The 26,451-nt window shown below is 39.2% G+C and overlaps 1 protein-coding gene across 5 annotated transcripts in view; it reads left to right on the top strand.

The window, feature by feature from the left end:
• Positions 1–2,074: 2,074 nt before the first annotated feature.
• Positions 2,075–26,451, top strand: part of FAM13B (family with sequence similarity 13 member B) — a 44,389-nt gene continuing 20,012 nt past the window's right edge. For 3 of the 5 annotated variants that reach the window (XM_083872010.1, XM_083872011.1, XM_083872007.1), the window contains exons 1-9: positions 2,075–2,174; positions 12,596–12,762; positions 13,731–13,921; positions 14,368–14,580; positions 16,619–16,796; positions 17,419–17,563; positions 19,603–19,760; positions 25,507–25,548; positions 26,219–26,374. In XM_083872010.1, the coding sequence (XP_083728136.1) occupies positions 13,765–13,921; positions 14,368–14,580; positions 16,619–16,796; positions 17,419–17,563; positions 19,603–19,760; positions 25,507–25,548; positions 26,219–26,374 (1,049 nt within the window). In that variant the 5' untranslated portion in view covers positions 2,075–2,174; positions 12,596–12,762; positions 13,731–13,764. Of the gene's footprint in view, positions 2,175–6,374; positions 6,571–8,516; positions 8,536–12,595; positions 12,763–13,730; positions 13,922–14,367; positions 14,581–16,618; positions 16,797–17,418; positions 17,564–19,602; positions 19,761–25,506; positions 25,549–26,218; positions 26,375–26,451 lie in introns of those variants that run through there. The other 2 variants (XM_083872008.1, XM_083872009.1) reach the window with 2 other exon arrangements.

Raw genomic sequence — 26,451 nt, 5'->3', positions numbered from 1 at the left:
GCCTTGGAAGCCTTTGAAAGGAGGTAGGATAAGCTGGCATGAAATGGTGTATTCAGAGCCAGTTCAGAGGAGAGAAGCCACTGCCTTGGACTCAAAACCAGCAGACAGGTGCTGTGCAGTGCCTGCCTACCTGCCTGCCTCTGCTGTCTGTCTCCTCTCACCGGGCGTGCTTTTTGTGTCAGGTTTCTTGCAGCTTTATTCCTGTCAACTGGCCAATGTATCTGCTGAAGAGCCAGCTGGAGTCCGCTCTCTCCCATGTTTCATCAACAAAATTGCCAGCTTGTTCTGATTCAGTATCTTTATTGTTGTTGATGAGGCTAAATGAATCAGAAAGAACACGGCTATGTATACAAAATACAAATTCAGAAACCTCATCCTGATGCGAGGAAATTTTATTAGTGGTTCAAGTGGAGAAGTCTGCTGTGGAAACAGACAGACAACACACACAGACCTCCTGAGAAGCCATTTCCCCCGACCCTACACGTTTTATTGGGTTTGTGTGGTACCTCCTAATGACACCAAATCTTCCAGCAGGAAAACAGAGTTTTAGATCTGATTAAACCCAGGTTAATTTACTGTGGGATTGTGACTCTCCCTTCTTTGGATTCTAAATGCAAAACCTTTTAATGAGTCTTGTAAAATGTATCTCTAGATAAAAGTCAGAATCCATGCTGGAGAACCTGAAACAAAATCCTCCCAGCTATTGAAAATACAGAGTTTTCAAGTAATCCCACCCTGCTTGTATAATTTTCTCCCCTTTCATATATTCTTTGTCAGTTTTTCATGGGGGGAAAAAAAAAGCTTTTCCTGAGAGGATTTTTACTAACTAAATCCAAGTTTCCTTAAATGCCTTATTAAACCCACCACCTATGGCTGCTGGCACTGCATGACAGAAAAAGCTGTTGTAGTTTCAGCGTGGCATGTGGGAACCACAGACTGCCAGGCATTGGTTTTAACACTTCAGGCGTAAGCTTGCATCTCCTCTCTAACTTATGCTAACTCACTTTAAGGGTGCTAAATTTTGTGTTTCAAAATGCATTAGCTCTTTGTCAAAGGGCACTTCATTACTTCTGGCGTGCTTACATTTGGGAAATGTTTGGCAGCGATTGCTCTTGAGGCTTCGATTCAGAAAAATTACAGGAAATATTTTAATATGGTTATGAGAAAAGCAAAATTGGAATCTTAGAGTCATTTATGCCAGAAAAGACCTCTGAGGTCATTGAGTCCAACTTATGTCAACCAGGCCATGGCATTGGGTGCCTTGTCCAGGTTTCTCTTGAACAGCTCCAGGGACGGTGATGCCACCATCTCCCTGGGCAGGCTATTCAATGTCTGATCACCCTTCCTGTGAGGAAATTTCTCCTCATGGCAAACCAAAGCCAGCAGGGTACAAGCCGCTATTTATGGTCACTAACTGGACATCCCAGGACAAGAGGAGAGTCCCAAACTGCAGCAGAGCAGGTTTAGGTTGGACTCGAGGAGCAATTTTCTTCACGGAAAGGGTGATCAGACACCGAAACGGGCTGCCCCAGGGAGGTGTTTAGGGAAACACCGGACGCGGCCCTCAGTGCCCTGGTGTGGTGGACACGGTGATGCTCGGTCCAAGGCTGGGCTCGATGAGGTCAGAATCTTCCCTAAGCTATTTGACCCTGTGACTCTGAGCCCGCAGAGGTCGAGGCGGGCGGGTGGCTGAGTTGCCGTGGGGGCGAGAACAGGAGTAAAACGTTAATTTCGAGGCGCCCCTCACTCGCCCCCCGGGCGGGGCCGGGCCGCCCTCAGCCGCCGCCGCCTCAGGGCGCGGGCCCCGCCCGCCCTCAGCGCCCGCCCTCAGCGCCCCGCCCGCGGCACGTGACGCCCGGGGGGAGGCGGGCGGGGGGCGCGCGCTCTGCACCTGTCAGTCAGCGCGTCACTTCCGCCCGTCGCCGCCGCTCGCTGCCGTCGGGGACCCCCCGCTCGCGGCTCGGAGCTCGGAGCGGCTGTGAGGGCACGGACGGCGCCCGGTCCGGCAGCGCGGCGGCCGCGGCACACGGCGCGGGGCGGCGGCCGGCGGAGGAAGGCTGCGAGGAGAGCGGAGCGGCGAGGAGAAGGCCCGCGCCGGCCCCCGGGGTAGGAAGAGGCGGAGGAACCTGCCGGTGGTGCTGAGGACGGCGGGGAGGGCGAGTCACCCGGCAACGGTGAGGGGCGCGGGGCGCATGCGCGGGGGGTCCCCGCTCGGTGTCACGTCAGGCTTCAGGAACCTTCTGGCACCGGCGCCGAGCGGGGCGCGGGAACTTCCTCCTGCCCGGGCGCCGCCGCCGCTCGCAGGGAGCTGTCAGGAGGCGGGAGCGTCCCCCGGGCCGCTGTCGGTGGCACCTGGCGGGCAGCACTGACAGCCCGGCTCCTCCAGGAGTTGTGTGCCCGGGCCGGTCCCTCCTCCGCCCCCGGTGCCCCCTGCCGCGGGGCTTGGCGCTCTGACAGCATCAGCCTGGCGGCTCCCTGACAGCGGAATTGGTCACAGAGACTGAAAGGGCACTCGCTAAGCCGCCTGTGATCGCCAAGGCAGCGCTGGCATTAAGAGCGCTGGGTCATGGACTTAACGCGCCAGCTTGTGACCAAATGTGTCTTCCCAGGGGTTTGCTGGTGTGGGTTTCCATTGTTCGTGGAAGCTCCTTAGGGATTTGGATATTTGAGTGGAAGTGTTCCTTGCTATCAAAAAGTTGCTTTAACGTGAGATGTCCCAGTGTTGGGGTGCTCCTTCAAGGTTTGGGAAAAACTAACAAAACCCAACAACAAAAAAACCTGCCATCACATACTGAAACGCCAGTTTTCAATGCACAGTTCTCTTATTCTCAAGTTCCTTGGTTTGGCTGCATTTTAAGAAATTTTTACAAAATTTCTTACTGCTGCCAGGCTCAATATGGGGAAAAGAGGTAACAGATGAAGAAAGTAAATACCACATAATAACTCTTGCCTGTTAAAAAAAAAAAAAAGAAAGTGAATATATAAAAACCTACACAGTTGTTTATTTTACACAGTTGTTTATTTTTTTTTGGCATGTGTTCCTGAATGTCCTCAGGGATGGAATTGTTAGTTTGTGAATTTGGAGCAAATTGTTAAACTGGATTAGCATTTAGGTTTGAAGTTTTTCTGTCTTCCATGCAGTTTAATCTGCAGCATTAAAAGAATAGAAATCTGGTTTGTTGGCCTATATTATAAACAGTTTAGCTATTTCGTTTGCTTTTTTTTTTTTTTTTTTACTGCTCATGACTAGTAAATTGCTTTATGTGTTCTTTGTTGCATAGACTTGAAGATGTTTAGAATCTCTTTTAATCTTTTTTGTCTGTATTTTATACATTGTTTGGCTCCGTAGGGATTCTTTCCTTGTCTCATATTCTTTCCTTGTCTCATATTCCTATGTAACAATAAGGAATTAAATACCTCAATGTTTTGAAAGCATCAAACTGGAAATTTACAGTATTGTTTTAGAAAAATCAATCAAGTGAAGTGTCCCATGGTTACGTTTAAGGAAGCTGACTCGGAGAAGCTCCTGGTAACTTTTAAAGCTTGCAGATTTTGACATGAACAACTCGTCAAAACATTTCAGTTTGGCAAATGGTAGTTTTTATCCACTCTGTGTTAGTTTAGGCTCTTAGTTTTTGTGTTGCTTGGAACACTGGAGGATCTTCTCGCAGCTCATTAAAAGACTTAATTTAACATTTGTCATGTGTGGCTCATACCCTGAGAACCTGTGCAAACGTTGCTTTCTAATGTACATAATGGCATGTTTGCAAAGGCAGGTGAGGCTGGAGAAATATTCTGTGCATTTGGAGCAGACATCAGAAAGTTCTGTGAGTCCCTGCTTGCCGTGTGGGGAGGCTTTATGGGGTAGGGTTTTTTCCTTTTCTAATACTCAGCCTTTTGATTTCTGGTCAAGTGTTACAGCTGAGCAGTGATGCCCCTTTCCAGGGCTCATTGGATAGGGAGTAAAACCTGCCAAGTCTGAGGTGATTTTTTTTTTTTTAGTTTGTATTTTTTTTTTCCTGGTATAGTGGTTCTCTTTTTTCCCCATCCCCCACAAAAGAAGCTGCAGCTACATGGAAGTGATGTTGGTAAGAGAATGCTTCAAGTTGTCCTCTAATTCAGAGCATAGCACCGGGTTAATTTTACTGCCATATTAGCACACAAAAATCTAGTGGCATTTAGGTGGGAGTGAATTAACTACGTGCAGGGCAATTTGTCATTTGCATCTGTAAGGATGAAGGGTGGCAAACTTTTAAAACTTTTTCCTTGCATTGCAGGCCTAGTTGTACATTTATTGATCATTTCAGATGTGAGGACTGTTACTTAAGAATTAAAAAGTAACATTTAGTCTAAAACATACGAGGAGGAGTTAGAGAAGCGAAAGAATATTAAATCTTCTGTGAAGGGCTACAGAAGAGGGAGTTGTTACTTGGCATGCAGTTTGTAAAGTGATGGCTTGATCAGTTTTTCAGCAGAGGGGCTCTCTGTCTCTTGTCAAAACTGAATTCAGGCAGAGAATACAAGAATTTTACATTGCTCCCTGGAAAATTAGTATAATTGAGCAATTCAGTCTTGATGACTATTATTTTCTGTAAGATGAGAGATTTTACCTGCAAAAATTTAGTTTAATAATGACTGGCTGTCTCAAGGCTTTGGTAAATTCAGATTTATCCTCACATTTGCACTGCCTTGATAGCCAGCTGTTGAGATTTGTGGAAATTCTGTCAGTTCGAGTGAATTCGGTGGATTATTGCACCCCAAACCATAATGTATTTATTACTGCATCTTCTATCAGGCTTTTTTCTTTCTTTCTTTTTTTTTTTTTTTTTTTTTTTTTTTTTTTTTTTTTTTTTTTTTTTTTTGTGTGTAGAGCTGATTTGTTTTGAAGTCTTAAAAACATAATTTAGAAGGTCAAAACCTGTTATGTTTGCAACATATGGGTGGAGTCGTTCACTACAAGAAATGGGTAGTATTTTGCAGGCCCATATTCTGATTAGTGAAAATAGTTCTATTATGATAATAACAAAGAGTTCTACTCTTGTGGTCTTGCCCTGTGAATGTGTGAATTCCTGTATATTTGTCTTTTAAAAAAAGAAAAAATATGCCAAACGAGCTTAAAATACAGATAGGGCTTTATGTTTGTGTTCAAACAGCTTGTAACAAAGACTGTGGTTGCAGAGGCTTTTTCCTATAGAGAGATTTCAATGGTTTTTATTTTCTTCACTGTTTGGGCATTTCTAAGGACATTTGGGTGGGGCATGAGCTCGATCTGAGCCCCGAGTCTGGTGGGAGCCCTGCACTGATTGTCCAGGCTCCAATATCGTGGGCAGCTCTCCTCATGTGTCTCTTCTCTTCAGTGTTCCCTGCGGTGTGTTAGGATTAAAATTTGTGCTCAGCTGTGTGGGATAATAATACATGGACAAAGCTGAAAAGGTGAGAGCTGGAATCTTATGAATGTGGTTATTTCTTCCTTTATGCCCTTTTTTAAGTGTGTATGTGTGAAAGGCTTTTTCCCCTTTCTGCTGAACTTTACATTTAATGAAATCTTTTGTTGTCTTGGCACTCTAGAAATGTAATCAGGTTAGTTAATTTTAGTCTGCAGTGTAACTCTTACCCTTATGATTTCTGTTGGGGTCTTCAAATCTAGTCACAATCAAGTTTTGATGGGAAACCACAGAAAACTTCTTTTTTTCCTTTTTTTTTTTTTTTCTTTTTTTTTTTTTCTTTCCCCATCTCTCGAAATTCAGAGAATCATTGCTGCAGCATTGAGCTCTTCATTGAAGTGTCTTTCTCCTGCAGTGGGGATGCTGAGCCTGTCCTTTATTTTGGTGCCCGTGCTCATGGCTCTGACAGAGGTGATGTTTCCATAGCAAAGGAGCTGTGTGACCATTTTGTGATCTGCTGAGTGCCAGTGTGTTATTTCTGCTCACCTGTTTGGGAGGGGAGGAACAAACTGATAATAAATGTATGTAATAGGATAACTTATGTATAATGAATTAAGTGCATTATATATTTATAGTTTGCTTTTTTGGTGTCTCCGAGATAGCTTGACTTCTGTTCCTTGAAAAAGTCTGTTTTAGCAGCAGTGACAATTGTTAAACTGCCTTGGTTTTATAACATGAAGCTCACAAGTTGCAGAGTTTTGCTGATAATTTCTTCCTGTTACTTTACTGTACTTTTATAATGCAATTGCACTGAAATTCTGCATTATCTGATGCAGGGGCAATGACATGTGTGTGGTTGGTGGAGTAGAGCTTTGCATTGAGTGGCGAGTAGGATGAATATAATTAGCTGTTACACAAGATACAAAAGCCTTTTTATTTATTAACTACTGTTGTTAAGAGTGTGATGGGATCTGTGCGAGCAGGAAGTTTCTTTAGAATTCTGCACATGTGCATTGGCAGCAGCAGATGAGAGCAAATCTGGCAGTGTGTGGTGGTGGTGGGTGTGAGGCACTGAGCAAACATCTACTTTTTCTGGGATCGCTGATGGTTTTATTTTCTTGCTACAATGTAGTTGGAGGATTATAAGTTGCTGGAATGCTGTTAAAAAGCCTTTGGATTTTATCTAGTAAGTGAATATAAAACATTTTTGCATATCAAAACTAGCTAACATTTTGGTGATCTCTCAGCTCGTTCTTTAAAAGTGTAGAATTTTTTTGGAATGTTGCTTAAATCAGTGACTGTATTTGAGGTTTTTCTAATAGAATCTGTCTCTCATGAAGGTCTGTGAACGATGGGCTTGCTCAGGGACAGTGTGATCAGGTTCTGTCAGCTGCAATTGTAGACTAAACTTTAATGTCTGGAAAATAAATACTAATCAGTATTATGGTTTCTTCGCTTGTAAATTAAAAAAAACCCAAAAACAAACTACTAAATTCTGGTTTTAGTTATATCTCTTCCAGAGGACCTTTCATGATGTGTTTTGTTTCTTTCTTGCATGGTAAGGATATAAAGTCTTAATTTAAATTGTTCTAATTTGTAAACTAGAAGGCTTGCTGCCACATTCCCAGGAAACAAAAATTGCATTAGAATTGCATTCCACTAAATCTTACATTGTATTTTTTGTGCTTCTACTTGCTTTGTCGATCTAACCAGTATTTTGTCAGGGGAGTGGTTTTTGAGTCTATCTCAGAAGTGCTGGTGGCAAACGATGGAGAATTTCTGCTTAATGGAGTTGAGGTTTAATGTGTGTGTGAGTGCACATGTGAATTCGTACACAGGCAAACAGTTCATTATTTAAAGAGCTGGTGTTCATGGTTCTGCTGACTCCTCCTGTGATCGTGTGCAGAAGGCAGTGAGCTCTTCCCTTGTGATTCCTACTTAACCAGAGAGCAAACGGGGCAGTGAGGAGTCAGGAACCATAATGAGAAACCAAAGGAGCAGGGAAGTCACATCTGCCTCAGGAGAGATTTATTCTAACATGGATTCCTTCAACACTGCAAGTTAAATTTTGTAGTTGTACCTAATTTCAAACGGTAGACCTTAATGAGGGTGAGGATTGTGTTCTTAAGAAGACCAGCTTACTAAATTTAAAATAATAACTGAGCCCAGTTGTCTGATTTGCCAGTCTAGACTTGTGACTAAAATACTTCTTGATAGCTGATTTCACTGAATGAAAAAGAGGAAATCTTGCTTTAAGAGTCTATTTTAAGCTAATCTTGCTGGTATAAAAACTTTTATTTTAAATGTTTATTGTTTTGACTATGCAAATGTATTAATGAGTACCTAAATGTGATTATTCTTTTTACATGGAGGATGTTTCTGTGTCTGTTCAAGCACTGGCAGATCTCTGCATGCCTTTTACTGTACTCTTGAGACAAATTTCTCCTCTTCTGTGTCCTGGGTTTCTGGTAGAGTTCTGCTTGTGGGGTTTATTTCAGTTTGTCTTTTGTATAAATTTACTCCAAGCCATGTCCCCTCCCCAGCCTGGCCATCTTTTCAGTTTTGACTAGATTAATTCAAACAAGCAAAATACTCTTTTTTTACTTGTTAACTGAACAAAAGCTGTAAATGAGATGAGCAAAAGCTCTTTCACCCAAAAGCAGTTCACCCATTGGGAATGCTCACAATAATCTGAATATACAAATGGCATAAAATCAGTCAGTGTTAACTGCTACAGTTCTGACATAACATTACGAAAAATCAGTTTCCTTTTAACTCAACAAAACCTAAGAGTAAGATCAAGAGTGCTGGTTGGCATTTTTTTTGGAAACATAAATAAGTGTAGTTGAGCAGTTGCCGTGGCTCTGTGTTCTGCCCTGAGCTGGGACACGAAGTTTCCCAGGGAAGGCGCCTTGCCCCTGCTCACGGCTGGCAGCTGCCTCTGGGTGATGTCATGAGGAGAGTTCCTGTGATTCCAGCTTGGAATCTGTGTCATAAGTTTTGGCCATCATTTAGAAATTCTTCTTAGAAAATCTGTTTAAACTTTGATCATTTCAAACTTAGCCAAAAAAATCAATTATTTATTTGGATTTAACGTGTTTGCTGCAGGCACCCAGGGCGACATCACAGGTTTTGTCTGTCTGTAAGTCATGTAAGTAACGTAATACATTATTTTTCTTCATCAAATATAGAATAAGAAATCAAAAACTTTGAGACTGTATTGTTTTTTGTGGAATTTTATTTGTAAGTAATTGTTGCAGACAAGGAGCATTGATGCTGTTTGTACAGGGGGATGTGTGTGTGATCTGTCAGGACCCGGTTTGTGGGCTGTGATGGTTCACAGGGTCACAGCATTGTGGGCTGAAAAAGCCAAAAAATTCGAGGTGTGTTTCCTGAGAAGCAGGGACAGGCCATTTTGTTGCTTTTTTTCCTACCTAAAAATCTTAGTTTTTACTTTTATGTGTTAAAAAAAAAAAAATTACTGGTGATGTTTGCTAATGCCATGAAATAATATATTAAAAATAGAGCAAAACAGCAGTCACTGTGAGCTTTGGGTTTGGCTTCAGAGACAATATGAATTTCTTGCTACATAAAACAAGCAAATAAAAGAATTGCTTAAATAGTTGAGACTTGTGGCAGACATTCTACACGCAGAATGAATGTTTTCATTCCTATGGCACAGTTTCAGTTTGCAGTCTTCCTTTGTTTATTTTTCCTTGTTGCTTCATTCCTTTGTTTTAAGGAAAGGTGGTGGAACCCTGAGGACTTTAATTTAAAATGATGCTCATATATTATTTGTAATTCAATCATTATTGTAAAAGCTGAACTAAAGTAAGTCAAAATTTCATGTGTATTCCTCAAATATTAACAGTTAGCCATGTATTCTGTGGGGCTTTTAGTGACATTTCATATGTGGGTGTAAATACTTCTTGAGTTGCCAAGATAACTGAATGTTATTATGATGGCAGAATGAAGCTCTTGGTGCTGTTTTCCCAGCAGACTCTATGAAAAACTTGTCTTTATAAAAAAAAGCAAACCAAAATTTTCTAAATAACGTGTGAGAGCACTGAAATCCCCAACACAAAACAAAACTCTGTTTTACCCTCATTTAAGGTGCTTGGGCTCAACATGTTGCAAAGGGCATAATAAGTTTTTTTCAGTCTCTTGTAAAATTGTGGTATAATATGTGGTTATAATAAGGTGTATTTTTACTTTCCCGTGTCTATGTTTTGTAGAACATGATTGTAGCTTAGGGATGTTTTTAAATGTTTGTAGCAACAAGGAGGGGAAGTAGATTGAAAAAAATTCAACCAGAATGTTTATAATTAAACTCAAGCTAGGTAGTTTTCTTTTGTGTGTGGTTTTTTCTTTTTAGTTGCTATTTTTTTTTTTTCTTTTTCTTGATAGAACTTGTGAGGCATTTAGGTTGTGAAATTGTGAGGGGGAAACGTGCTCAAAAGGTTCAGGATAATATGGGCAAAAGTAGAAAGACTTGACTGAGTGGATTAGCTCCTGTCTCCTGAGTTACTTGATCAGGGCAAAAAAGTATTAAAAATCTCCATAGCATTGGTTAGTATTTGTAAAAAACTCTGGAAATAATCCTGAAGGTTCCATATCCTGTCCTAGTTTTCATCTGTGTCTGCGATGAAGTGCTGCACTTCCTGAGCCAAGGGAGGGCAAGGTGGAAAGCTTCTGATCCATATGAAAAGTGGAGATAAAATGTTTAATTATTAACAGTTTTTTACAATATTGGAAATAGCAGGAAATAAACCTTGCTGGAAGTTGAATAACTTTAGGAGTTTCTAGCTCTTTCTAGATTTGGTAAATGTCAGATTAATCGTATCACAGCCTGTGAAGATACCAAAGCCTGAAGTAAAAGGGAAAAGACTGAAATGCTCTGAAAATAGATTGTTGCCTATAATGATGTATTGAAATGTGTGTAGAAGTGTGTGTGTATCTGAGAGGGTGAAAATGAGGCTTTTCACTAATTTTTCTAGGTGATAATAAACCATATAAAGCTTTCTTCAAAGTATAAACCTGGGTTGTAAATCCGGTTTTGCTCTAAAAATGACACAACCAGGCTGTTTCAACTACATTATTACGTTGCCAAGCCAGTTAAAATAGAAGTCTCTATTATTTTCTTTTTTTTTTTTTTTCATGCCTCCTGAATGAAATTAATATTCAGGCAGCCTGTTCATCTGCTGCACCTGGCAGAGGTGGCTGAGCTTTCATGTCAGTGAACCGAGCACAAAGTTGCCTCTGCTGAGGAAGCCGGGCTGCAGGATTGTTCATTTGGTGCTGAATTATAAAGAAGTTACTTCTAATTTGGTCTTTTTATTAGGTGATGTTTGTTTTGAAGGTTTGTTTGTTGGTTTTTGGCAAATCAGCCTGAAGCTTTGTGGCAGATCCATCAAAGGTTTACTCCCAGCTGCCCTTGGCCCCACTGCTGGGCAGTGTGAGGTTTTCACTGTGGACAAGCTGCCTTTGGTAGAGCTTGAGAGAATAGACTGTGTGCAACTTCATATTTTAAAATTCGCTTGATATATTGGGATTGATTGAAATCTACTTACATGCAAAGATTATGTTGACTTTCACTTAAAATACCAAAACAAAATAAAGTAAGAAAATGGCTGTACCAGGCCCCCATAAATTATAGGGGGGTCATGAATTGCAACTGCTTCACTGGTGGAATCTGGTAGGATCTTTTAATAACCAAGAATGTGCAATAACAGATTTGAATATGATGGGGTTAAAAAAAAAAAAAAAAAAAAAAAGTAAAACTCATTGACTAGAATATAACCCTTCATTTTCTGTTGTCAGCTCACCTGGAGTCCTGATCTCAGACTTGTGTGAGATGTAACAGATTTACAACCTGTGTGTAATACAAGGCAATAGACAGAGACAATTTAAACACTTTTAAGCCTGAAATATTTTTTTCCTCTAGGTCTTAATGCAAGAAAATGCTGAGGAGGTGGAAGCAGTCTTAAATAGAGTTTATGACCAACTCCCTTAGCACATGGATGCAGTTTGGGGAGGGCTGGGAGCAGGAAAACTGCGTTATTCAAACTACTGAGAGTACTCTGGGCTCCTGTTGTGATAGGCTAATGAATGATTTGGCATTTTGGTACTGAAACCAGAGGGCTTGGTTGTCAGGAATTTGCAAGCAAAGATAAAGTTTATTTGTCCTGATGTGGAACAGAAGCAGGAGCTGGTGTGGGAGAACAAAGGGAGGGAAGGTACTTGTCTCCAGTCTGTCATCTCAATCTCCAGTTATGAAACAAAAGCTTTCAGTGAATATACTTTGAAGCTGGGGAAAGCCTCTTTGTTGTCCAGTTTTGGTGATGAGTGTTGTGATTATGTGTATGTCACAAGCTTGTTTTGCCCAGTCACAGTAGCTTGAATTTATTTAGAGCAGGTAATGGGGGAGATCAAGGGGCTGAGGGGACCCTTTGACTGATTCTGGGCATTACATTGGCTCCACTGTGCCATGAAGCTGCAATTTAAATTTTTAATACTACAGAAAATCATAAAGGCCATTTACTGTGGTTTGTAGCTATTTTAAGAGCTGAGAACATGAAAAATGTCCAGATAATCTGGATTCTAAATAAAAGGTGGCAAAAATGTGGGTGGTCCTATGGAATCTGACTTGGGGAAGTTGCTTCCTGTATCCAGGAAGCACCTGATGATCACCTGGACTTTGAACTGGCAGTTAGGACACGTAATCAACTTCCTAGAAAAGATGATCAGTACCACTGAAAACTGGTTGACTATAAATGTTCCTTAGTCAGGGTTTTGGTTTTTCTTGCTGTTTAAAGATGTTGTATTAGACCAGTGCCTGAGATCCTTGTAAAAATTTCATAGCCATTAAATATTTTAGTATGGTAGATACTTTAAAACACTCGGTATAACCTACTTAGCCCTCCTTGATTCTTTGGAAGACGATTGAGTCTGCAAATTATTTCATAATTGTTAGGACTTAGATGTCCCATTCTGACTTTCACTTCAGATTTGGTTAACTCGTAAGTGAAAAGAGAGATTTGGTGTTTTGGGGGCTCTCTCATAAGCTGTGCCAATGTGATCTTTATTCTTTCTTGTTCAGAACAAGAAACTGATGATTTGACAAGAATTCCTCTAACGTGATGTTTGGATTCCTGACTGAGTTTAACACTGTTGAAAACTTTATGATCTAATAATATTTTCTTTATTTGCAGATTAACTACTGAAGTACTGATCGAGTTCTGCTATTCTTCAATGAGGAACTACAGGCTGATCTTTTGCCATAATCTTAAACAACCATAAATGACAGAAGAATGCTTGGTCAGTGAGGGCAGCTGGCGCAGGAAGCGTTTTTCAAACTCGGCTGTTTAAGTACTCTGAGGTGAGTGTCTTAAATTGTTTTACTGGGGAAAAAAAACAAACAAACAAACAAACAAAAAAAAAAAAGGAAAAGCAAGTATGGATTTCAGAAAGTCTAATCTATTAGAATTTACCTCTTAGTAAAAAGAGAATTTTAGTTTGGTTGCAGTGCTTTGACTAACAGCATGTACTTCATGTTCTATGTGCCAGCTTCTGTGAAAGTGACTGCTTGCAGTTAAGCAAGTATGTTTTCTTTTTATTATTTATTTTGAAAGGACAGTTTTTTCTTTGCTAGAAGAAATATTTTGGTTTTGACAGGATAACAGCTTGACTGAGTGACTTACACTGCCCTTTTGTTATCTATCTAGTCCTTTATCAAGCAAAGACTTGTAAGTGAAGCTCGAGCTTCTGCACGATAGAATGGTATCACTGAGCATCTAGAAACTAGCTTTGGGGGTTTTCTGTTCAGTAAAAATTTTAATTTGGTGCAGGTGTTGAAAGCTTTATTATGTAGACCAGAAAATGCCAAATATATTTTAAAATTATTACAGCACAGTTGTGTATCAGAAAATACTTAATCATTTCATATAATTGAAACTTAGGGTTTTGGTTTGGTGATCCACAGGTTTCTTTTCCTGTTGAGAGGCTTTTGTATTGAGTTTTGAAAACCTGACTACTAAATACTGTCAGAAAAAGTACTGAGGAATCTACCAAAACTTCATTAGAAATGTGGTAACTAGAATTTTCTGCATTTTCCTTGCTGCAGTATGTGTTCTTCTCAGTCCTCTGTTGAGGGTTGGAGAGAACACCTCAGTGATAATCCTTCATTGAGTTGGAGTCATTAGAGAACTGTCCATTAAAGCAGTGAGTGGATGGAGATGGACTAGAGAATATTGCTTTAGGTAATTAAAACACTTTGGGTTACAGATCAATGCCTTCAAAAACATATATTGAAGTGGGTTTTTTGGTTTTAATTTCTCCTATTGACAGAAAAGACAGCTTTGATTTTTGGCTGCAAAAAGATATGAGGAAGAGCTCCTCCCCTTCCTTGAGTAACTGCAACTCTGTTCTTGCTAACAAAATATTTGGAATTCCACTTGATGAGCTGCAGCAAGAAGGGCAACCAGACAATGAGGTTCCATTCATAGTCCGCCATGTCGTGGACTATATTGAGGAACATGGTATGTATCACCTTGCTGTATTTCAATTAATATATTTCACTGTTATTCTTACAGAACAGATTGTGGAGTTTGAGGAGTACTTGTTTTCTGAAGTTAATTATTCAACTGGATGTGATTTGGTTGTTTTGGGTACTTCCTTTCTTTGCTCCTTGTTATGTGTATCACTTGTTTTCTAGCCAACAGTAATGGAGTCAGCTCTGCAGGGCACCTCATAGGAAATGCTGTGGTTTAGGTACTGCTGGCATTTCCCTTGTTATTTTACTGTTACTGGGCACAAGAAGATGTGTATTGGGAAGAGAACTGCTGGAAGTTGTGCGAAACTGTTGTCCAGAAAATGTTTCAGTTTCAGAATGGGAATTGTCCATGTCTCATTATCAGTACGTTTTCTAATATATTTGTCCATACCAGAGGTAAAAGTTTATCTCTGCAATTTTTTTCTGACTCAGGGGGTCTGGAACAAGAAGGACTTTTCCAAGTCAATGGGAATGCTGAGACAGTGGAGTGGCTCCGGCAACGATATGATAATGGAGAAGATGTGGACCTGGTTAAAGAAGCAGATGTACCCTCAGCTATTAGCCTTCTTAGATTTTTTCTTCAAGAACTTCCAGAGCCGGTTATTCCAGGCAGTTTGCACATACATTTGATGCAACTTTCTCAAGGTAGTAACTCTTTTTGATTCAGTGTTTTTATTTTATGATTTTAAGAGTAAAACCCAGTATTGAATTGGGATTTGTAGCAGCACTAAGGTGTCTTTGGTGCTCTGTGTAATAATAGTGGTAATACTGCTGTGCACTTCAGTTGCAGTGTTATCTGTCAGGACTGGAGATAGGATTGAGGTATATTCACTTGGTGTGACAGCAGAATTCCCTATTATGACTGTAGAATCTAATGTGAAAATTGTTTTTTTTCTCCCATCTTTGAATAGATCACTGTGGATGAGTTTACATATGGATTGTTTCTAGCATGCAAGTCCCTGTTTAGTTCCCTTTTGTTAAATATGTAGAGAAACTTCACTTAAACTTGCAGCTTATTCTTTACTGTCTTTTTAAAAGTGTAAAAGTTATTTCAGAAAAATTTGAAGTTATCTGTAACAAGGAAATCAAACCACATAAACCCTTAAACAGTATTTTCAGATGCTAAAATGAGACTTTTGATTTCCTCTAGTTGGGTTTTGCCTGTCTGATAGATGTATCAGTTTTCAGAATTACATCATCAGCTGCATTTGAGGCAGGAGAATTGCTTAAAGAAATGCAGAAGGTGGTAGTAATTGTTGACCCATATGTTAGTTCTGGTCTTCTCCCTCTTCAGCAGTCCTTCCATATCATAAGTCAGGCTTAGTCCTCAGGTTAATTTCATTATACAGGAAGGTGTGGCCTGTGGGCATCATTAGGAGCTCATTGCAGGCAGATGATTTGGGTAATTGAGGATCCCAACAAGTGTAAGTTTCTGCTTTAGTGCCAGAGGACTTCAGTTGGAGGCAAAAATGTTCAGCCTTTGGGTCTCTGGTTGTTTAGAACATAAATTTCAGGACGGATTGGTTAGACAAAACATGGAGATAAGTATGTTCAGAATGGTCTGATTATCACCTCGCTGTGCTCCCTTTCTTTTTAAAAGTCTACATTGTTAAAATACTTCATAAAGTCTTTCTTTTTTTTTTCCTGTTCTGTTTCCAAAGTGCATTTCTAGAGTAAGAACTGTTAATGAAATGTTCATTTTAATGTGTTATGTGTTGAGACAACCATTTTCTGTTCTTGGTTGCCTGTATTCAGCTGCTGTAGATGTTGACTGTGTCTGAGCAGATGAAATCCTGCAGTTCCTGCTTGCTGTTCCTGTACATGCTCAACAGGGAATTTACTCACTCTTTGCTTTGATATTAAGGACTGGGATGTCTCTATTCCTTCATCTAGAGAGGCAGGGATGGCTCATCATCTTCAAATGTGCTTTTCCCTCTAACTGATCTTAGAAGAGTTTCAAATGTCTGAGAAAGAAAGGGAGGCCTCTTCGTATCAATTTTTCTTCCATTTTGCTTTCCTGACATTTCTTTTCCTGTATATGGAGTTTCTCAGTTAGATACAAACAGCTGTAAACTCTTTGAACCTTGCTGCCTGTAAGGGTGATGAGGTAACAAATAAGATTTATGGGGACATATTTTGATGAAGAGTATAGTTAAATGGGGTAAGAATGAGGAGGTTTTATGGTGACCCTTTCTCAGATCTGAAATTGAATCAGCAAGCTTCAAGTTAAGCAGTGTGATGATGATTACATTGAGATAGCTTGGATTTATCAGTTAAGTATTATAAAAGCAGATAAAGTGGTGAGAGTAGGATGCTTGTAAAGGAAAAGGTGTCTGCGAGAAGAATTTAACTAGATGGAAGTTAACTCATTATCTGGAGCTGTTGTTATCTCTAGAGCTCTTCTCTGAAGCAATTGTTATGTAACAGTGGTAAAACAAAAACATACAGAGCTTGCCCTCTGAAATCAGGAATTTGAGTGGGCATTAATTGGGGAAAACGTGCAGAAGAGAATGTGCTGGATAATATTGAACAAATGCAAGTCAGTTTTCACATTTTAGGTCGTGGTTTGACTAAATTAGTTGTACTTTCAGAAATAAGTAATTGCCAGAGGCAAAAAGCTAATCACTATCAAATATGAAAAGATACCTTCTTTGTGTCTAAAATATTTTTATTACTTTTTCAGATTATAATAATGAAGATGAATTTGGAAGAAAGTTGAGGTTCCTCTTGCAGCAGCTTCCCCCTGTGAATTACAGTTTGTTAAAGTTTCTGTGTAAATTTTTAGCTAACGTAGCATCACATCATGAAGAAATTTGGTCAGCAAGTTCTTTAGCTGCAGTCTTTGGCCCGGATGTTTTTCAGTAAGTTAATTATAAAAGTTCATTCACTGTTTTTATGGGAATTTGAGTCTCTCTGTGTAGTTTAAAGTCATTCCTGGTCGGTGAACAACAGTAACAAAGTTCACAATATGTTTGAGGCAGAATCTTTTTCTGTTCCCACCCACTCTTTCACCCCAGTTTGGTCTTACAATTTTTGCTAAGATTTAAAGAGCAGCTTGTCTCTGAGCTGTGGCATCAGAAACCACTGTTTTGATTGTTGCATTACTGTATTTATTCTGAGATTCAGATATTTTAGTGATAGTCTGTAAGGCTACTATTTGTAGCAAGAAAACAGTTCTGGGAGAAGACTGAAGTACCAGCTTATACTGTTTTTTCCTCTGTAAAGGAACATATCTGACTTCTAAATATTCCTCATGAAAAATTAATTGACTTAATAGATGCTAATTCATCATTTAAAAATCTAAAATAGTATAAAGCTTTATAAGGCAGTATTGTGAAGTCATGCTTAAAGTTCTGTGTGTTTGGAATGGGTGGGGGATAATGGTGTGAAGTGTAGCACTTAGTCATAGAAGACATGCAGAGGTGTTCTTTGGGGAAATGTTGCATTTAGATTTTTAAACTAAAACAGTGTTGAAATCCTTAGCATTTACACAGATGTGGAGGATCTGAAGGAACAAGAAATAGTTAGCAGAATAATGGCGGGACTTCTGGAGAACTACTATGAGTTTTTTGAAAATGAAGAGGAAGATTTTTCATCTACTAATGATTTAAGCTCAATAACTGAGCAGGTAAGAATATTTTGAATGGTTATATGTTACCACTTAACTGTCATACACATTTATGTTTATGAAAGGTTTATTGAAATACAGTTTCTTTAGTGTGACTTAGAAGTTTCTTGCAAACTGACAAAACCTGGCATTTTCTTAATGCTTGTGAAATTCTTGCTTTTGTAGTAAGTATAGCTGTGCTATATCGAAAAATACATAGGAACTAACCCAACAGTGATATCCTGCCCAACACAGACACTGTTGCAAACAGCTTTCTCATTACCAATTTAGGAATGAAGAACTGGTTTTTGATCAAATGAAGAGCGACTCTGTTGTTGGTCTTGGTCAAGAGTATTTCTAGGTGTGTCTTACAGGAAAACATGCAGGGTCTCACACTCCACTTGATGATGTTATCAGTGGTGCTTTCCTGTGCCAAAGTTTTTGAATGGTGTTTCTGATTCTAAGGCTTGAAAACGATGTATTAGAAAATAAAGAAGAAAAAGGATAAAAAATAAGCGGTTGCTAAGGTAGGTAACAAAGAGTGCTGGATTTTAAAGCGTATCTCACAAACCTCTCTTGTAGCCAGACAGGTAAGGCAAGTACTGGGCGCTTGGCTGTTTCCTCTTCCCTGCAGTAGAGGTTGGCCTGATGTGCCAGGCGTGGGCAGCAGGTTCTGGAGCGAGCAGCATCTGCTGCTCTGCAAAGCTCCCTGCAGGAATGCCTGGCACTGAGAGCTGCCCCAGCCCTGCTGCCTGCAGGGAGCTGCTGAGCCTGTGACCCCTGGGGCTGGAGGCTGGGGGCTCTCCCTGAGCTGGGATAACTGCTCTGTAAACCAGAGCTGCTCTGTGCTCTCAAGCTTTGAAATTGCGGGCTTGGCTGTGCCTCATTATGTGTTTCAGCAAAAGGGTTTCCTAAGCACAAAATCTGTTTGGTGTGTGGCTTTGTTTGTTTTTTCCCTTAGTTGGAGGGCTGGTGGGGTGTCTGTCCCTTTATTTCGTGGTGTCTCCAGTAGATGTCAACAGTGCACTTCTGTCGGGCTGGTGCGGTGGGGACAGAAGGGCCTGTCCCCGCAGGGCACAGCCCTGGTGGCAGCTGCCTCAGTCTGTGGGTGGGCTTGCCTTTGCTTCACTGGCACATCCTCTTGCAATTACAGAGGAAAATCAGGGATAAATACATTTCTGGCCTGGAGTGTAGTGACATATAATACGCTACACCCCTTTTAAAAATGAAAAAATATCTCCTCTCTGTCTTCTGTGTAATCTTAAACTTCTGAAGTTTCAATTTTTAATTTAGTGCTTTTTTTTTTTTATACTGCTGACAGATACTATAAAGCATATTTTCTTGAGGCTGCTGCTCTAATTTTTGGGTTTGCAAGATTGGGAGATCAGTAATCAATCACAGAGGCACCTTGGGAGTCAAATAGAATAATTTTTTTCTCTTTATCTTTTCATATTTTAGATGTAGTTGCTTTCTAAAAAAGTGAAGTTTGCTGTCTTGAGTTGCCACTTGGCTATATTGTTTTGCTTTTTAAATTGGCTATATTTTGGTGCTTCAGTAAAAACATCTGTGTTTGGAAACAAAGAAACAAAAATAGACAAGAGCACAGAAACTTTGTAAGTGTTCATTCTGAGCTTTGAAGTTTGGGTTCACAGACTTCTGTATTGCCTTCCCAGAAGGGTTTGAAAATGCTTCTGATACATGAATAAGGCTACCTGTGGAATAGAGGAGAATTATCTGGTTTAGATACAGAAGAAGAAAGGTTCTGTAGTTCATGATTTCAGTGTGGATGGGATTTTATCCTTTCTTCATTCTGCTTGTGTTTATTTATGGCATCAGAGGTTCTTCCTGCTTTTCAGTTTTTGTCCAATGTTCAAGAGAAACTTTTTAATGGCGTAGAATTTACAGTTTTACATAAAACCAAGTCTAGTGTGTCTGTCTTTTCCTAAAGTTGAAAGTGTTCTTCTTCTTCACATTACTTTCATACTTTCATGCTCTTTTAATTCTCTGGACCTCTTGAAAGGAACTTTTCAGTTCATTAACTTCGCTTAAATGTTTTTTAGATCAATGATCTCTTGGAAGAAGAGGAAGATGTAAAGCTTGAGCAATCAGAAGAACTTCCAGAAGACAGCACAGAGAAACCTGTTGAAAGGCCAGCTATGGTGCATCTAGATATGACAGGGAGTCTCTCAGATTCCAGGAATGTTACAGCATCAACAAGGTAACTTGGTTCTGCCTTGCAGTTTGGATTTAAAGTTTGGTTTGTAATTTATTCTATCAGAAAGAGATATTGCCAGACTTGGGAGATAAGTGTTGGTGTCTACAAACTGCAGCTTTAAAAGTAGATGCAGTTCTTGTAATAGTAAAATATGGGTTAAAATAACTGTTCCCAAATTCAGCAGAGGAATGCCTGTAGAACCCAGGTCAGATTAACTGTGGGGATTTATGCAGGGAGAGGTGGAAAGGGCATATTTTAGTGAAACTGTAAAGTGGTATTTAAACAGTAAATTCTACAGCAGAAACAAGAAGAATCTGGATATTGGCAGATCCAGACCTGTTCTGTACCATCCTTCCAGTGGGAAATCCTGGGGCTGTTTCTTGTCCCGTGGTGCTGGAGAGCTGTGGGCAGGTTTGGAAATTGCAAAATGTGATATAGGCAGGAATGTTGGTGGGTCACCGAGCTTTTAAGAGCAATTCTCGTAAAACAATGTGTAAATATAAAATAATACTTTCGTTTGAGAGCTTATTGGTACTTGCTTCTGATACACAGATTTTTTACTTGTTCGTAGTATGCAAGGTTTTATTTTTAAGTCTGCTTTACTTGTCCTTAGAGTTTACATTCTACAGATGGTGAATTTTACCTCTTCCGCTCTACAGCGTGTGTTTGGTTTGGGCATTGCATGTAAGAACTTGTAGGGAAGAGTGAGGAGGAATCTATAACAAAAATGTGACAAAACAAAAAAGCAGAAGAAATGCAGGGAAAATTACAAGTAAGTTACTGCCTAAGAATGGATAGTTTCAAGAATATGGATTTTTGATTGGAATCTCTTCAGCTGCTGGCTGCATACTTCATTCTGCTTCATGGCAAGAAGCTGTAAAATATCAAATAATGACAGAATCATGATTCTTTTGTAATTGAAAATATATTTTAATCATTAATAATCTTTATCAGTAATAAGGCTTCTAATTTTTAGTTTGATTTTTTTTTTTTTTTTAAATGTAACTATTCACAGGTATTAGGTTGCTTCTGGAATGTGTAAACACAGCAGTAGTGACAAACTCAACATGTTTGAGAGTTTAGTTTGGATAGCCTGAAGAGAAAAAACATTTTTACTTGATGTTTAAGGTTAATTAAAAATGAATAGGCATTAATTATGGTTGGCATTTTACAAAACTTGTGGGGAAGGATAAAGGGGAATTCTTTAGAAGAAGCAGAATTTTGACTGTAAAACCAGAACAACTGCAGGAAGCATTTAAAAAGAAATAAAGTGCATGAGAAAGTGTTCTTTATTAAACTTTTAACCACTATAAGTACTGTAAATATTTTCCCAAACCTAATGGCTTTTATGTGTGCATTTAGTGGCCTTTTTTTGGGTGTTAGTTTCTTGATGTAAAAAAAATAATTAAGAAAGCAAATGTTAATGCAGGTTTATTTGGATTATTTATCTTTGTCCTGATGTAGAGGTTGTGGCAGCTTATACAGGAAGGAGGAGGAGAAGTAGATCTTAAACCTAATTCTTGCAGTACTTAAAGCTGGGGCTTTGTTGCCTTTATGCTGTTGTCAGATTTTGGGAAGCAAATATCTGTGTATTTTGGTCTGTCTATGAAGAGTACTAATAGAGATTGTTTATCTTGATTCGTACAATGGGGCATCTCACCTTCCTTCTTGTTATTTAGACTATAACTTGCTTCTAATTCTGCTCACTGTCTTTTTTCTCTACTCATTCTGTTTGTTCTTGCTGAAATCTCTGACCTTCTTGCATGGTGTTAATTTGACTTTGAGTTAGAGATCTTGTGAGAATGTGGATAATCATTAATGCACTTTGGTTTAGTGACTGCTTGAAAACGGTATTTCTAATAAACCTATGCAGTGATCTTTGAGCCCATTACCCAGCAGGGAGCATTTGTTGCTCCCAGGTTGGTGTTGAGCACCTAAAGGAAACTTTTCTCCTTTGGCAGAATTCTTTTCCCCACAGCTCTTTGTGGTGTCCCGACTTTTGGAGTAAAGAATTACTGACTCAGCATTGCAGCTGAATTTTAAGACATGCTGTTGAAATAAGTACTTTAGAATCCTTCTCTGTCATTATTCCAAATTTTTCATCCCTGAGCCTTGCCAAGCAGTATTTGCTTTAATTGGGCAGTTCATCTCAAATGTTGTCAGTCGGAAGCTTAATGTAAAAACTCTTTGGTTTTGGAGTTTTCAAAATTATATGTGTAAAAATCTGAGCTATGACAGGCAGTAAGTTGTATAAACAGTTTGCTTTGTTTCTACTAAATGCAGTGACAAGGGCAACATCCTCACTGCTTCTGTGATATTTTTGTTAACCCTTTTGTGATGTAATTAGCTCTGATCAGAGAGAAGTGATAATATTAACACCTGCCAAAAGAGACAAAATGCATGCTATAGCTGACTGAATAGAAGAGCTGCCTAAACTGCTAGAAAATACATTAATATTTTAGTGTAGTGCTAGTTTTAGCATCCAAATACTTCTTCCTCCTTCCATCCTGGAAAATGTGTAAACAACACGTTAGGAGAGCTTTCAAGTGTTGATTGGGCAGCTTATTGTCAGGAGTGACCTCATGTTGCAGTCGATTTCTATTTAGACTGCAGGGTTTAGTGCAGCACTCCAGAGGTGCCGCTCACAGGCAGCCCCCGGAGCACAGCCAGCAGCATGCACAGCCAGCAGCCCACAGCACGCTTTGCTGCCTTCCAAATGAAGCATTTTTACATGAAGTGCTCTTTTGGGATAGCAAAAATAATCAGAATGGCCTGCAAAGTTCTGCTGCACAGGTAAATACATGAAAAGAAAATGTTGTTTTGATGTGATCGCAAGTTTAAGGCTTTAACTTTAAAATTCTGCGAGATTAAATGTGGTTTGGAGATACAAAATGAAATAATATCACAACCAATTAATGAGAAATAAGAATCTGTGTATGGTCAGGAAATTACCAAGGAGGACTTGGGCATGTTTTATCTCTAGTTTTGATGTATTTTTCTACTCAGGATATGGTTTTACCGGGACTTTTTCTGGATAGGGAGCCAGTGCTGAAGGGGTTCTCAGGAGGGAGTTGGCATTATGAAACAAAGATGTTTACCTTTCTGTGTCTTGCTGTGTCATGCTGCGTTTAGGCTCTGTCTGGCATTATAAATTACAGCTTTTAAAAAGTATCCTTGAACTGCAGTGGGTGGGCTCTGAAGTTGTAATGGCTTTTCACCTAAGATTGTCACATTTGTTTCAGAAGGTGCTTAATTGCTGAAGTGATTCATTGAAAAGATGTAAGATATTCTTCATGTAGTAAGAGGATTCTTTAGGCTTTGTATTACTGCTGATTTATGCACAGCTTTTGCTGAGTATCTCTAATGCTCCCAAAGGTGTTGAGTAAAAGCACTGGAGAACCATCCTGTGCTGGGGGCTGAAGGTTACACACTGGAATGGAAAATTTTGTTCCGAACTGTGTCTGAAATAATCTGGATTCTTTGGAGATGAGTTTGATTCTCCCTATTCTTGACACATTTCCTCATTGTCTCAAGTGGTAGAATAAAAGGATTTCAAGTCATCACAATTTCCTATAAATAGTGTTTGTACTTGTGCCCTTGACTGATTTTTTTTTCTTGCTCTCTTTTGCAATTAGGTTGTTGCAGTGTTCTCTGCTCTAATTGCCTCATTTTTTCCTCCCAATTTGTCCAAGGAGTGACTATTTTAATAGAAAATGGATTTCAGTCTACACAATTATGTATTTGTACCTTTAGAATAGAGACATACCTTTCATAATAAAACTTCTGTAGAACTTACTGAGATGGATACTTAAAACTACATTTTTCATATTTTGAAATATTACTGGGTTTTTTTCCCAAGATCGTGCTTCTTTTCTCTTACTTTGTTCATGAAGCTAAACTTGTAGCTTCATATTTTAATTTTTTATTTCAAGTATTGTTAATCTAAAGTACGTTTATCAGAAAATCGACTTTGTAGAGGTGGTAGGGCTACACTGAACTTCTATGCATGGAAATACAAGTGAAATGTAAATATCCTAAGCTGTAAACTACTTCCTACCATTTTTTTGTTTGTAAGAAAAACACAAAATGTCAGCATGTTCCCCCTTAGTTATTTGATCTGGAGCTTTGAAATCAGTGGCTACCAGATCTGGCTTCTGTGTCAGGTGTTTTAATTTCCCAAAGCTATGTCTGTTTTGAAATAGTAATTGAGTGCTGCCTGTTCTGTCAATGCATTTGGAATAGATCAGCTTTGGCTTTTCACACACACACAAATCATAAGATGAACTTGATTCGTTAGCCAGTTTCCATTAAAAAAAAGGGAAGAAAAGAAGTTAAAAGCATCTCTGAGCACCTGCTTGTTCACTTGTGCCATATGGGGTTTAAATGCTATGCACTCTGCTCTTGGCCCAGTACAAGGTATTAAGGCAAACTGATACAGTTATTTTCAAATAAATACTTTAACCACTTTCTTTATCAGCTTATGTTTAATTGAAAACCCTTTATTGCTTGTGTTTCGTCTACTTGGAGGAAGGAAAAACAGAAAGTCTGCTTGGGGTGATTTTTCTCTCTGGTGGTGGAACTACTAATAAACCTCATAAGTTCTAACCAAGGTATTCTTTTTTGTGTTGAATCTATTCTTGGGTAAACAGAGAGACTGAATTTTTTAGTGCAATCAAGGCTCACAGCAGTCAGAACTGATAGAACACCTCACAGAGGTAATAAATTGCTCAGTTCTCCAGGGGAGTGGCAAGCTCCCTTGTATTTCAGGGTTTACCTTATGCCTCCATCAAAATAATATTTTAAATCAACTTTGGCAACAGTGTTGTTACATGGTAAAGAGTAGAATAAAATCTTTTTCCAGCTTTTTGAGCCTAGTTATATATAGGAAAAAGAAAGTCTTTTTCTATCTGCTTCCCTGCCTCCAAGTTAAGCTGAAATGAATACTTATTTTTTCTGAGTGAAGTTCGTGTGTGCTGCAAGTTATGGCTGCTTATAGTAGGTTTCTCATCTTTTATTCTTTACTGTCTCTTTGTCTAAAGTTTTAAAATATTCTGTGTATAGTAAAATTTTAATCTTATTAATGAAAAATTGTAGGGGGACCACACACAGGAATTAACTGACTTATGTCAGTTGATTTCCACCCTCCCGCCCCTCCTCGAGCAGTTTAACATTCTAGGCTGAACTGGCTTGGCCTGGAGGTTCCCAGATGCTTTACAGAAGTGAGGCTCCTGTCCCAAAATCTGTCTTCTACTTGAAATGTTGTAGCTGTGCTCAGAGAGTGTAGATCTGTTGAGTGTTGCAGAATAAAATTATGCAACAGTGGGAAGAACCTGTGAAGGAAAGCAAACTAATTTGGAATTTGCTTTAGGCAGCAAGGTTAAAATCTGCATTCTTAAGCAAGGTGTCAGGAAATGTTTGACTACAGAATGATTAGCATTTCCCATGGGAAAGACCATACATCTGAGAGCTTGGGGCTTCTAACACAACAAATATTGGCTCTTGAGAGGCAGAAATCTGCATTGCTACTTCTACAACTTTTCTGCCTTGTGATGGTGCTCCTTTTAGATTTTGTGATTTAAATAATAAAGGGCTGCAAAGCAGGGTGTTCCTTACATGTTTATTCTACTTCTGTTAGCAGCATCACATGCAATATTTAAATATTTTTAGGTTGCTTTCTGTTGACTTCAAGACTTCTATTTTGTGTGATAAGTTTTTGCATTATATTAACTTTTTTTTCCCTTTATTGCAGTGCTCATATCTCTCCCATAAGTATCTTGCCAGCCTCTGCAGAGTAAGTATAATGAAAATATAAAATGTTTGAATTGTGCTCTTACTAGAACATGCATAGAAGTTATGTATCCTTTCAAAAAAATGCAGTAGGTTTGATTACAGTTATGAAGGAACATACTTTAGTGTGAAGGATTTCACTGCTGGCATTTAACACTAATGCAGGAAATACCAAATGCCTGTCAGTGTTGTTGACTGCAGGAGCATGAGAGCAGAGTGTGCTTGCATCCGGAGTCCAAAACTTTGGTTTTACATTTACATACCTCGTAAGTTTTTTACTTAATCTTACAATAGCATTCATAATGTAATTTTAGCACCATGATACTGAGTACAGTTCAGTGGAATTCTTTCTACAAATGTGGAGGAAAAATAAAAGCACAACTTCAGAGTTAAAATGGGATTAAGTAGTTTAAGATTTTTACAGGAGAATTTTTAGAGGCCTCTTGTATGTTGGGGATGAGCTGCCTGAGAGGTGCTCAGCAGAGTAGTTTGTTTTTAAAGCATACTGTTCTTTTCTAGATGAAATTTTGGGTATATCCTGTGTCCTTCAGCAGGTACTTGCTGATTGTCTCTGCTATTTGTTGGCTTTTGCCTTTTAAGATGACAGCCCTGTTCAGGAGAGAGTGCAGCCAGGAAGAGTTCTTAATAGGATTTTTCTGTCTTTTTCTTTTTAGCATTTTAGAAAGAACAATCAGAGCAGCTGTGGAACAGCATCTTTTGGACCTGCAGAGCAGCTTAGATAACGATCTGAAACATATACGGCAGCAACGACTGGGCTGTAACAATGAAACAAAAAATCCCAGTGGAGATGAGGAAGGATCTAACAACCAGTAAGATTTTATTGTATCTGTAATGAATTCTGTAGGATTGTGTATCTTAACTCTTCCAAAAAAACCTACCCAAATCC

Source organism: Zosterops lateralis (assembly GCF_965231275.1).
Source record: "Zosterops lateralis genome assembly, chromosome: 14".
NCBI classification, from domain to species: domain Eukaryota; kingdom Metazoa; phylum Chordata; class Aves; order Passeriformes; family Zosteropidae; genus Zosterops; species Zosterops lateralis.
The sequence above is the reverse complement of the archived record's forward strand: the minus strand, read 5'-3'. Positions and strand labels throughout refer to the sequence as shown.